This window comes from Lagopus leucura, unplaced genomic scaffold (assembly GCF_019238085.1).
Source record: "Lagopus leucura isolate 7727_CA_CO unplaced genomic scaffold, USGS_WTPT01 Super-Scaffold_100159, whole genome shotgun sequence".
Lineage (NCBI taxonomy): Eukaryota > Metazoa > Chordata > Aves > Galliformes > Phasianidae > Lagopus > Lagopus leucura.
This window is the reverse complement of record NW_024962335.1, coordinates 15,024,897-15,038,173: the sequence shown is the minus strand read 5'-3', so window position 1 is coordinate 15,038,173 and position 13,277 is coordinate 15,024,897. Positions and strand designations below refer to the sequence as shown.

The 13,277-nt window shown below is 40.9% G+C and overlaps 1 protein-coding gene across 2 annotated transcripts in view; it reads right to left on the bottom strand.

Moving 5' to 3' along the window:
- SYN3 (synapsin III) overlaps positions 1-13,277 on the bottom strand; it is a 176,895-nt gene that overhangs the window by 143,047 nt on the left and 20,571 nt on the right. The window contains exons 3-4 of one of the 2 annotated variants that reach the window (XM_042889639.1): positions 9,687-9,778; positions 4,342-4,344 (exon numbers count right to left, since the gene is read on the bottom strand). In XM_042889639.1, the coding sequence (XP_042745573.1) occupies positions 4,342-4,344; positions 9,687-9,778 (95 nt within the window). The remainder of the gene's footprint in view (positions 1-4,341; positions 4,345-9,686; positions 9,779-13,277) is intronic. The other variant, XM_042889638.1, reaches the window with a different exon arrangement.

Here is a 13,277-nt window from a genome sequence, read left to right as displayed (position 1 = left end):
GAAGTCCCACATTTGAAACACTGCTGCCAAAACCATCGGGAGAGCCAAACTCAGTACCACCTCCTGTGCTGAGGTCCTAAGCACCCCAGCCCATCAGGTCTAGAAGAGCAATGGCAGAAACACAAGCCCTTTGTCTTCTCTAGATCTTATTGCTCTCTACAACAACCTGGAGGGAAGTTGGCCTTTTCTCCCATGTAACCAGCAATAGGACTAGAGGGAGAGGCCCCAAGTTGTACCAGGGGAGATTCATGTTGAATGCTGGGAAATACTTCTCTGAGAGAGTCAGGTGCTGGATCAGGCTGCCCAGGGGTGTGGTGCAGTCAGAAGGTGTTCAAGAAACGTTTAGATGTTGTACTAAGGAACATGATTAAGTGGGAAATATTGGTGATAGGTGGAAAGTTGGACTGCATGATTTTAGAGGCCTTTTCCAACCTTGGTGATTCTATGTAACAACTACTGAGATTTCATTTTCCTCTGGGATGGAAAAGAGAAATCCTTTCAATTCATGTGGCTGCAGACTCTGATGGATGGCACAGCCACAGATGGCACAAGCCTGTTAGTGGTGCACAACAGAATTAGCCACCCCTTGGGAGAAGCAATTCTTAGAGGTGTCCATGACTCTTTCTCCCTTTACAATGATTGTCTCTTTGTCCCTGAAGGTAGCCACAGACCATGGCAGTCACTCAATTTGCCTCTCCTCCTGGTAACTGAAACCAGACAACAATTGTCAAAGTTAGTCACTTTGGATGCTGATGAGTGTCTGGAAGGGATGTTGCTGGTGTTGTCAATCCTGAGCCTGGAGTCTGATGCAGCTGTGTGAAATGCTAGTTTCATTTAACAAACTCTCTATAAAACTCATTCCAATGTACTTGGAAGTTTTCTTTCTTTCTTAGTGGTAAAACTATATTTCAGAGACCAATCCAAGTATAAAGCCTGGATCCAAAATACCTAATACTTTAAAGGAAGGAAGAGATCTGACCACAGAATACTCATGTACTATAAAATCTGTGACAGCATTATCTGTCTCAGTAATGGTGTCATCATAAGTGAAGGAACATAATTTAAGAGATCACTGATGATGACTACGGATGTTAACCATCTCAGGAACAGCAGTTGGTATTCTGGTGACTCTGGGTCTAACTTCTTGAACAATAAGAGAAGAATCTTGTTAGCTCTGAACTAACATATCTCTGCAGAAAACAAGTCTCTAGCCACTGAATGGATAGAGAGGAGATGATAACAGCAAATCCTGCTGGGAGACTTTGTGCCTAAAGGAGATTTCCTATTTCTTATTTCTGATTATAGACAAGAATTGAGCTTGTTTCCTGGCCCTTCAGCTATTCTCTCCGAAGCACAAAGAGTTTGATGGGCATGAAGAATGAACATACAAGAATAGAGGATGTTGTCAAAATACCCTTGAAGAATCCCTTCCATCTCCAACTGTGAACAGTCATCTGCAGCCAACTCAGATACCTCAGCACCATGAAGAATTCAAAGCAATTTTTGCCTATGCTCTGGAAGGAGGATGGGCTCTCCTGCTCTTTCTTGAAGAGTGCCTGTCTTAAAAGGCACTTCATATCAAAAGGAAAAGATCTTCCTTGGACACTGATGAGGGACATCCTTATTTCAGGATCTGCCACTTGTCCATTATTCAAAGAGACTTTACTCAATTTGCTGACACTTCCTATTAATGAGCACATTTTTTACTAAGTTCTCTTCTACAGCTTTCCTATCAGCTTGGCATGCAAGGGAGAGGAAGAAAAGTGTGTAATTATGCAATATGATACAACAAGTTTTACATTATTGGGAATTAATGGAGCCTTCAGGCAAGCTTTGGTGGCACAAGTCCAAACACTAAGTGACTGCAACTACCTGAGAAGAGCAGTAATCCCTCCAAATATGCAGTGCCTCAGGTATCTGAGAGCTAATTGAAATGGCATTTATAAATAGGAATGAGTGTTTCATTTATATATTTATTTTTGCCTTACCCGTGTGTTAATGGTATTAAGTTACTGAAAAGTAATAAGAAATCTTACATGTTCGTGTTATATTGGATGTTATGGTGCAATGGGTAATTTGCTAATAAAAAAATCTCTTTCAGTCTTAACCTCATGATGTCATTTTCCACAGGAAGGAGTAAACATTGCTGTGTTTATTCAAAGAAAGAATGAATGTAAGATTAGGCAGAGCTGGTTCTTGAGAAACAAGAAAGTACCACAGAACAGAGAAAGGCCCAACTTTACAGGGCTGAAGGAGAGGAACATGGAGTCTTTTGTGACAGTGTGATCAAGAAATGTCTTGGGGAAAGCCATGGGATGTGGGAGAGATCAGTGTAGAAAAAGCAGCAGGAAACAGGAAGCATGGTTGCAGTAGGACCAGTAACTGTATAAATACAGACAAGGACACCTTGGCTCTGATCAGAGGCTCTGATTTGCTACTCAGCAACAGACCAGTAGTTAGTGAGCTATAAAATCACATCATACACGCTCCAACATTTACTGTTGCAATCTCTGAAGTCTCTTACATGTTTTACTTGAATACCGATTGATCTTGACGAAGAAAAGCATGTAGATCCTGTTGATGTGTCAGGGAAATAACAGTCACACTTCCAACAGCAGCTTGCCTTTAAAACACATGCGATCAAAGCCTTCACAGAAGGAGATCCAGGTACTTTCCAACAGCACAGATTTATGTCAGAGAGGATCTCTGGAGATCATCTAGTCCAATACACTGCTCGTTTAAGGACAACATTTAAAGTTACAAGAGGTTGATCAAAGTCTTGTCTGGGCAAATTTTGAATATTTCCAAGGATGAAGATCCCCGAGTATTTGACCAATCATCTTTATGACCTTCCAGTCAACATCACTCTAGTCCACCAGTTTCTTTTTTAAACTGGAGGGTGCTCACAGCTGGACTCAGTACTTCAGATGTGAACAGTGTCTCATTAGCTATACTCTTACTAATGCCCAGTGAGCCATTAGGATACTTCATCACTAGTGCCTAGTGGTTCACTAGCCCATGAAGTCTTCTCACCCTCCAACTTGCTGCCATCCAAGAGCTTGCTGAGGCTGCACTCTGTCCAAGCAGCGGATTGCTAATGAGGCTCTAACTTGATGAGAATTGTACAGGTGCAGCATGACTTTGCCCTTAACATCTCCATTTGTCCTTTCCTAGACAAAGCCATAGTAAAAAACCATGCATAAAGGAGACAAACTAAGGCAGAATTGGAAAAAATAGCTGATCAAGACTGAAACAATCTACAACAGTTCTTAATCATTCCTGTGTTCAGTCCAGGATTAACTAATTAATGAGTGCTCTAAGCCCCTGGCAACACACTTTTTATTGGAAAGGATTACTGTAAATGTGAAAGGGGCCAGGGAACAGTTTAGTCTCGGAGATGCTCCCCACCCCTGTCTGCTCAGAGTGACTTGCTTTCTGGCAGCTGTCTGCAGGCCAAATGTTTTCCCAATAACTGTCAGCATCCTGCCTGCATGTCAGATGGGTGCCAGCTGCTAGGGAGGTGAAGGGGGACATTATTCATCTGGGAGATCAGTAAGCCCCAGTGGGAGAAGCAGGCCTCCAAGCAGCTGGTCAGCAGCAGGAGCTGAGATGGAGGCAACTGAGAATAAGTAAATAAGCACATTATAACTTCCTTGCTCTTTGTTATTTCCAGCTTAAAATAGAAGAGGGGAACAGGCAGGTGAGGAGCAGGAAGACATTATTCTCACCCACATAGGAATCATTTCTCCATTTGTAGACATTTATTGGAGGTGATGATTTGATTCATGTGTGACTGCAGCTTGCCAGGATCCAGACTACTTATTTCTTTATGCCGGTCCATTTTCTCTGCAGAATATGTTGGTGAGGGAAACGGCCATTTGGGACTTTGGTGTTTTGTCTTAAGTACACTTCTAAAAGCTCACATGTGATTACACAACCCCGTCTCCAATTAGAATACAAATTGCCATGTCAGTGATACAAAATTATCTCCCAAATGTTGCTCAGTGTTATATATATATATATAGCATGCATATAGCACAGATTGTACCTTGTGGCACATGCTGTGAATCTTGGGAGAACTATATGCTCAATATATTTTTCTTCTTTTTTTTTTTTTTCTAGGGACCTAAACCTTCCCAATCAATTTTTCCCTTCATCATGCATTTCTGCAGAAATCTGAAGAATTTTAAAGCAACAAATAAATAACAAAAAAGACATTTTCTGAGAGTCCCCCAGTTAAATCAAGAGTTAAATTTTAAAAGGTAGGGACAACATAGAGCCTACGGTTCTTTCTTGACACAAAATTCCTTGAAGGCAAGAAGCTGGGTGGCAACCTACAACCTACTGATATGTCCTACACCAGCAACAAGGATCAGCTACTGTCATGACCTTCCTGGGTATCTGCTGGTAGAAGAACTGTGAGGAATCACCAGCTCCTGTGAATGAATGGTCTTCAAGAGACAAGAAAATGTCCACTTCCTAGCGATGTGGTTTTATGATTTTTGTTATCAGTATTCCACATCACAACATCATGTAGTGTACTGGGAGTTAAAGAGTTAATGTTCCAGTTCCATGTATTGTCAACAGTTCTGGGTACCTCTCTCAGAAGAGAAGACATGAACTACAGCTCCGAATTCCCCAGTGAAAAGGGATTTGTTTCCATTTGCTGTGGATGTACTCATCTTTTCATCGAAGTTCCCTTTGGGAAAAAAAGAGCACTTTTGGATCTTTGTGTATGTAGGATGGTGATTCAACAGGCAGATGACATGCTATCAGTGCACAGAGCTTAGTATAAGCACTGAATAGCTGAAAACAGTGCTAGTTAAAGGAACAAATGGAAGAAACAGAGCATTCGTGACCCCACTACAGCTGTGAGTGATGAAGGCACAGTACCCAGGATGAGCTGGATAACACACAGGTTTTTAGAACCATAGAAACCTTAGAGTTGGAAGGGACCATTATGGGTCATCTAGTCCAACTTCCCTGCAATGAACAGGGACACCACAGCTAGATCAGGTTGCCCAGGGTCTTTACCAACCTCACCTTGAAAGTCTCCAGGGATGAGGCAACAAAACAACTCCGGGCAACCTGTTCCATGGCCTCAGTACCCTTACTGTAGAAAACCTTTTTCTCATATCTAACCTAAATCTCCCCTCTCTAAGCTTGAAACCATTTCCACTTGTTCTATCATCAGAATCCCTGCTAAAGAATCTGTCCTTTTCTTTCCTGTGGCTCCCTTTTAGATGCAAGTTCTTCACCCTTTGAACAGTCCACCCATCAAATCAATTCCTCTCTGATTTGGAAAGAAGAATGTTGTGGAGTATTGTGTCAAAGACCAGTCCAGATAGATGACAACAGAGGCTCTTCTTTTGTCCATTAATGCAATATATTATAATAAAAGGCCACTAGGTTAGTCAAGCAGGATTTGCTTTTGATGAAGCCATGCTTGTTCTCCCGTACCACCTTCCTCTCTTCCAAGTACCTTAGCATAGCTTTCAGGAGGATCCGCTCCTCAACTTTTCCCAGCACAGAGGTGAGACTGACAGGTCAGTAGTTCCTGAGGTCATCCTTTTTACCACTCTTAAAAATGGGTGTGATGTTGTCTTTTTTCCAGTCACCGGGGATTTCATGTGATTGCCATGACTTTTCAAATATCATTGAGTGGTTTGGTGACTACATCAGCTAATTCCCTCAGGATTCTGGATGCGTCTCATTGGGACCCATTTTACACTGAGCAGCTACATTCAGGCGAGGCCTGAAAGATTAAATGCCACCCCATTGCTGGGGTTTTCCCATAGAAAGGGTTTGTCCCATATGCTTGGCTTCTCTCTGCTTCTCTGTCTATTTTGTCACTCCTTTCCACTTGCCAGGGCTGTTGCTTCACACAGAGCCTCTACATCCAGATGATGGGCACCTCTTAGTCCATCAGCCGTTGTACTGTGGTGCTACAGTGAGGTCTGCAACAGAACTTCACAGTGGTAGGTCCCATGTAGACATACCAAAATGTGGCCTTGATGATGATGCCAATTTTTGCCCTTGATGATCAGCCCCAATGGCAACAGAGCCAGCTCCACAGGGAGACAGGAGATGAGAGCAGTCTGGCCCATGATTAATTTATGTCCTTAAAAGCCTGTAATGCTCTCAGAGACATTAGTATTCCCTATATAAGAAAACTGTCCAGTTTTCTTATATAAGGCATATCCCTGCCCACATCCACTGGAATTAATAGCTGAAGCCTTGTAAAGCCCAAAAGGCAAACAGAAAACTGTGTTTAATCTAATGCAGAGGCTGAGATCATAGTTTAGTAGTCTAAGTGTTGTCAGAAGCAGAGACAGCTCAAATTCTCATTTATACTGAGACACTTTTATAATATCCTGAAAGTATAAATGCACCTCAGAATGGGTGCAGTGCCAGCACTGACAGCCTCTTTGCACTATGGAAATGTTGGTAAAAAAGGCCCTTCAGGGAAATGAAGAACAAATGGAAACAAAAATCCCACTCTTTACATCTAAACTCAGTAGAGATGACACAACCTAAGAGCTTTCAAAGGTACATTAGACTCCAGACAGTTTAGTATGAGTGTGTGTGTGTGTGTGTGTGTGCATATATGTCTGTAGATCTGTAAAACTGGAAGTAGTGGATGCTCTGGAAGGAAGATAAAGGATCCACCCAAATGATATAAAAGCAGGCATCACCCGTGCTTAGTTTTTTTCACACTGCTTAATTACTTCACAATGGTCCATTCATTGCACCCAGAAAGGCTGCCGTTTCTCAGTTGAAGGGGTCACTCTAAGTCAGTGAGAGATTTTCTGGGATGAACGAGTACCATCTCCTGTTTCCCATATTTGAGATTTCACTGGGGAATCTCTGATGCCAACTGTACCCAAAGAAGTGCTGGGATAACAAGGACCAAGACATAGAAGCTTCTCTGACTGAGCCCCAAGTGCCCTGCTCATCCCTCTGCTCTGTTCCCAGTCAAGACTTGAGGCAGGAGGTCACACACTGAAATAGGGAAATGGTGGAAAATTAGTGAGATGTTCCATCACAAGCTCTTTGTTTTCTAACTATGAATAAAGCTTGCTGAATGGAGTGCTGATGGAGGCATTGTGTACCGCAGTGGAAATGGCACAGCGAAACACATGCAATTTTGCAGATTTATAATATTCTCTATCTCCAGCATCACATTTCAATGAGACTGCCTCAATCATGCTATACTACAGATGTGCAGAACTTAATAGATATATAAAGGAGTTCTGTTGCTGCAAAACTGAACACTGGGAGATACATTTTTACAAAATTTAAGCAAGAAAAATAATGCATGCTTCAGTTATGTTGTTCGCAAACTTATTAGGTAGTTTCTTGTTTAAAGATACCTGGGCTAGTAGTTGTGAAGGTCTGTATACTTCCAGTTCCTTGCTCTCTTTAATTGACAACGATTGTATCTTCTCAACAAAAGAAGATTTATCTTTCAGGTTAAAGAGCCACAGCCCTTTCTTTGTGAAGCTCAAATCAGTTTACACAGGGTGTATGAGAATGACTTAAATCTAAGGTGGCAGAAAGGATCAAGAAATCAGCAAGGAAAGAGTTTTCCTTCTACCATATGACAGAAAGTCCCCAGTCTAAAGGAGGTAGGAGATCTGCTGCAGTATGACATAATTTAATAGGCTAAGAGTTCAATTAACATTACACAATCTGGAGAGAAAATCCCAGTAGTTGTTTTATTATTACTCTTAAGTGTTTATTGTTTCATTGATTTAAATTCCACTGGCTTGTAATGTATTTACTATTTTTAGACCAATCTGCCACCTCTCTGTGCTCCCAGAGGCTACAGCATCGACGGTAGTTTGATGTGTTGAAATGCTATACACATCTCTACACAGGCAGAAACAAATCCTCCTCTCCCATAAGCACTCACAGATGTAAACACAAAAAGCTGAACTGCTGCCACTCACAGAAAAATTTACATTTACATATATATATAAATATACACTTTATATATAAATAGCCACACGAGGTTAGTTTTTATATATGTGTATTAACCAGGAGCAGAAACATGAACACCGTGCTTCAGACACTCCTGTGAAAATAAATTTTGTCTTCAGTTTCAGTTTAATAGCTGATGAATTTTCTACTAGACATATGAATGGCTTTGGGAGGAAAAGCATGGGAAGGAAAATGAAGATGTGATCAACCTAGGAAATGGTTCTTGGGAAGCCTTCCAGCGTTGTGAGCAAGTGAACAAAAGAGTGCATTAGCGCTGTGTACTGTCTGATGGATGCTCCAGTGGTAGGTTCATAGGACATTTGCTGACTTTAACTGAGAAACAGACATTCATGGACTGAAAGAAAGCAAATGGATATAACAGACCTGACATTTACAGTTTTTAGCAGACACTCTTGTAACTGTGCCAAAGAAAGAATGGAGACTTGTGGACATTCTGAGAGATGTCAAGGCCTGTAATGAATTCACGGACCACAGTCACAGCTAACTGACAATGACAAGCACTGTTTTGGAAATGTTGTCCTGAGAAATGAAACTGAGCTCAGCACTGTCAGAATCACCATTTTTCATATGCTCTAATAATCCCTTTAAAAAATCTCCCTGCATTATATCTTATATATTTGTAACTCTATTTCTGAACAAGAAGCACATAAACAAAAGCGTTGATTAAATGTGTGAACATTATTAAATTTCAAGATATCATATACATCAAAAAGTGTATGTAGAAATGTAGAAAATGTAAATGTAGAAAAAGAAGTAGGGAGGCTAGAAAAATGGATTGGGAAACTGGCAATGAGATTTCAATCAAATAAGGAAAAGCTTTTGTGTCAAAAATAAAATATAGAGTTGAAAGATTTAATGACAGAAACTAATAAATATGTAGACTTGCAAATAATAAAGTGGAAGGTAGTATCAAGGCCCTGTAAACAGCATTTTTCCATCATATCTTCCATATGACTTCCTACGCTGCTCTTTGTATAGCACCAGTAACAAGTCAAAACTGCAGGCACTCTGGTGTCCAAAAGAAAAGAAACAGTGTGAAATAAAAATAGAAATAAAGTGAATTGGATGTGTAATTGGGAAAGCATTGCTCAGGAAGAATCTTTGTTTGCAGTGACTGCAAATTATGAAGTAATGTTAGCAGGGAAAATCATCACCAAATGATAAGGTATTACCTGTGAGATATATATCAGGGTAAGGCTAAAGCATAGAGAATCTAATGCAAAAGAGGTGAGATTTAAGGGGCAAATTGGGAAGAGAAGACGTATTCATAGAAGGACTTTGTGTTTATTGCAGTAACAGTCTACAAGCATCAGGATCTACACAGGTAGACTAATGAGTGCAAGGCACTGTTTACAGTGAAAGATGGTTGGTAGAACAGGAGACATAAATGAACAGAAATAAAGATTAACCATCTCTCCTTTATTAGGATACGTAAGACTAAAAAGAACCTAAAGATGAGGGATGAAGGATCTGGACTGGAAGCAATGACTAGATGGCACAATGTGCAATTGAGACCTGGTACAAAACCACTAGTATCAAATCAGACTTTCCATCTCTTCTGGGAAACTTCCAGATCATCATAACTGTTCTCCTTCAAATACCAGCCAGAGCCTGAAATCATCCTGCTTGCTCTCAAATCTCTCCAGAAAACCCAGTTTTCAAGAAAAGTTGGTACTACTCACCTTACCACCTTGGTGCCATTCCTCATGACCTGCATGTCCACCATGCAGCCACCGGTGACATAAGCAGCCAGGTTCAGCTCAGAGAACTCAGCCTGAAGTAGAGCAAAAGGACAGAGCATTATTCAAGGGCAGCAGAGACATAAACTCATCAACATCCAATTGTCTTCTTTTTTTTTTTAATTTACTTTTTTCCCATGAGGCAATGGGAGATCCAATTCCATCTGATTTACCCCAGAGAAGCTGCAGAAATATTTACGAGTCCCACACTTCAGGTGCGCAAGTTTACAGGATTAAGCTTATTGCAGTAATAAATACTGAAGGAATTAAGAATAAGCAAGATGAAAAACGCATACAGGAAAGAATAAAAATAATAATAAAAAGAGGTAAGGTCATTTGAATTCAAATTCCAAGTTTCCACTTGGAAACATTCATTTAGAATTATGTCTGAGTTGGCTGCTGTGCTGCTGGCCAGCCATAAAGATAATAATAATACAAATGGTTTAAACCTCCTTTAATAGCTAAAAATCCTCATTATGCTGTAGGGAAGTGATAAGCAGATGCACCCACATGATGCAATTCACTTATTAAGATTTTAACTCTTAAAGGATTAGAAAAGCCAGATAGGCTCTTAACAGTACTCTCAGTTATTGAAACAGTTTATCTTCTAAAAGAGGTGCAACTTACAAGTCTGGGAAGGTTGGCAAGGAATATTTAAGCTTTGGGGGAGCAAAAGGCAAATGTGCACCAGGTGATTCTGACTGCAGAGGGTGTCAGTGAAAGTTAACACTCAAATCACGGTGATTAACGGGGTGAGAGGTGTGATGACCTGTGGTGAGGCAGCTGGTCATGCACCCAACAGGCAGGAGTGTAGCAAGGCTTGCGGGTTCAAGCCATTTGGAGCAGGAGGAGAACGTTGGGTTTAGCTGCTCTGCACAAGACTTGGGCTCCAAACCCTAAAATTGTCTTTTATGAGGCAAGTGAATAGATCTCAGACTTGCATAACCTGTTCATTTATTGTCTTCACTGGTGCACCATACAGTATTTTGCTTTCCATCATGATGCAAACACATCCTTATGGATCCAGAACTACTGGGCTTGCCTGATCAAGCTGTGGTTTACCTATATTTATAAATAATCAGATTTCAGTTTTCCAGACAGAAATTTGTATTTGTTTGTATTTGTTTTCTTCTCTTTCAACAGATAATTTTCCCCTTCTCACTAATGACTTTCTTTCAGAATTAGTTTTGTGGGGACTGGGCAGCAGTTAATCATCTTCTAACTTGTGGCTACTTAATAACAGAGCACTAACGTGTGGTGTTGCTAATCCTTGTGATTTTATTGAGATCCTTGCAGTATCTAATATTCTTCTGAAATTTCTACTAGTTGGAACTGCAAGATAGTGCCAGGAACAACTTTCACACAGAAGAAAACCCACCAAAAATAATAAAAAAGAAAAAAAAAACATGTTTTGTCCTCATGGAAAAAGCTTGTAGATGGAGAACTGGTGCACCTGTAAAGATTTGTAGGCCAGACGATAAATGAAAAAATCACGTCCAACTTTCATTTTATATAATCTGTGTAATTTTAAAGCAGTGACTGTAGATTGGTAACCTGATGATGTAATGAAATTTCATGTCTGCAGCCCTGTGTAAACTTTTCAAAGCAACACCCTTGCATGATCTTACATCACTGTAACTCCCAGTTATAACAGAAGGAGGGGGAAAATTCCTGTTGCCAAGAATAAAATCTTATTTCATGCACACACACACACACACACAGGTAGTGGGTTCATGTGACTTGCTGGCCTTCTCTTATGAGATTGCACGGCCTTTGTTTTAGCTGCAGACATACCACTTAGGTTAGTTGATCTTCAGAGATTATAATGGATCAGAGAGAAGAAAATATGTATTTCAAAAGTCATCTGCATTTGAAATGTTTGGAAAGCTCAATAGATATAGGGATTAGTTCACCTTGAACAAATTCAAGGAGAGGAGATGCCTCCGGTACTATCCATAATGTCCTCAGGGTGTCTGATGAGAGTGCAATATAACACATCTGCTTGCTAGCGTATACGTGGGCTTAGTAAACTGGGGAAAGGAAAGGATGTGTTTCCCACCTCTTTGGCTGTCTATTCCTCAGAGTTGTCCCACTTAGGATGTTACTTTGCACCTTCAGTTTATGCAGCTGAGGGACATCTCATCCAACATGAAAGCCAGCTCTAGAGAGGCAAGTTTTGGGTTTGTGTTTTCATGGCTTTTATGCTCTTCTTCGAAAGTGGTTTTGTTCTAACATTTGGATTTGCCAGGAGTGAAAATGGGCATTCCTCATACACAGCCAAACTAAGTCAGCCTGACAGGCGTTGCTCTGCAGCAGTCAGACCAAACAAAGCCATGCTCAGACACCTGACATCCAAACAGGCTTGAGAACCCTCTGAGCTGGTAAGTACTTCATACCAAACTGCCAGGACCAATTTCAGGCCTGTTTATGTCAAGAGCCAGAAGAAAGGGAGAAATCCCCTTTGGCAACCATTGTACTGGGCACCCTGGCAAGAATTAAGGAGCAGAGAAAGGGTCTGCAGGGCTCTGCACAACCCCAGCCCCAAAACAACTCCAACATGCAACCACAGCTGAGTCCTAACCTTCCCCTGGCATCCACTTCTGTTTTAACAGACTAAGTTAAGGACCACTGCTGCTCTTATGCTTTGTCCCATCTGACAGTCTGCTGCTAGACGGCATTTGGAAGAAGGCTGAAAATTTCAGTCAGCAGAAATTGTTTCCTGTTGATTTTCCAATGCTCCCTGTATTTTTAACTTTGTGGGTTTTGTAGCCTGATGACTTCCCCTGGCTGGGATTTTAAGTCTGAGATCATCCCCAGCCTGCTCTTACCTTGCAGACAAAGAAAGCAGCCCATGCAGATTGTGACAGGTAACTGTGCACAGAACAGGAGAGTGCAGCTCTCCATTGCCTTGAAGAGTCATTCATGTTAGGACTCATCAAGTATAAGGCAGCAAAACATTAGCCAGATGGTGTTTTATACTTGCTTTGCAAACGGTGCCAGTGGCTGCAAAAACATTTAGAGCAAGAGAGAACCACGTGTGACAAACGTGACAACCTATTTTCTATGATAATGTAGTACAGACTGTGGGCCTGGGAGTATATTTGTACCTTTGTGAGTCTCAGATTTGAAAGGACTATTCTATTTAAAAATGCCTACTATTTCAAGTATTTGGAATCACAAATCTCTCCAGTTCACTCGGACTCAGTCTCAAGCTACTCTCAGTTTGTCCCATTAGTGTTCTCTAGATACTGGAGATCTTTCTGTTGAGATATTTTAGGGTTTCTGTTTGCTGAGAATAAAACAAAGAGGCCATAGATATTAAAGATTCCTCGGATACAAATGTTCAGGCTAGATTTAAAATATTTTTCATGGAATTGGGGTGGAAGGACTTCAAGATATCATGCAAACTGTTTCTCCTTCCTAAGGCAGGATTAGTTCTACCTCTGCCATTGTGTGCAGATGCTACAGAAAAATTCTTCCATGTGCAATGATCCTCTTTAGACAATCTGTGCTATAACAATCTTGGAAAGTTTT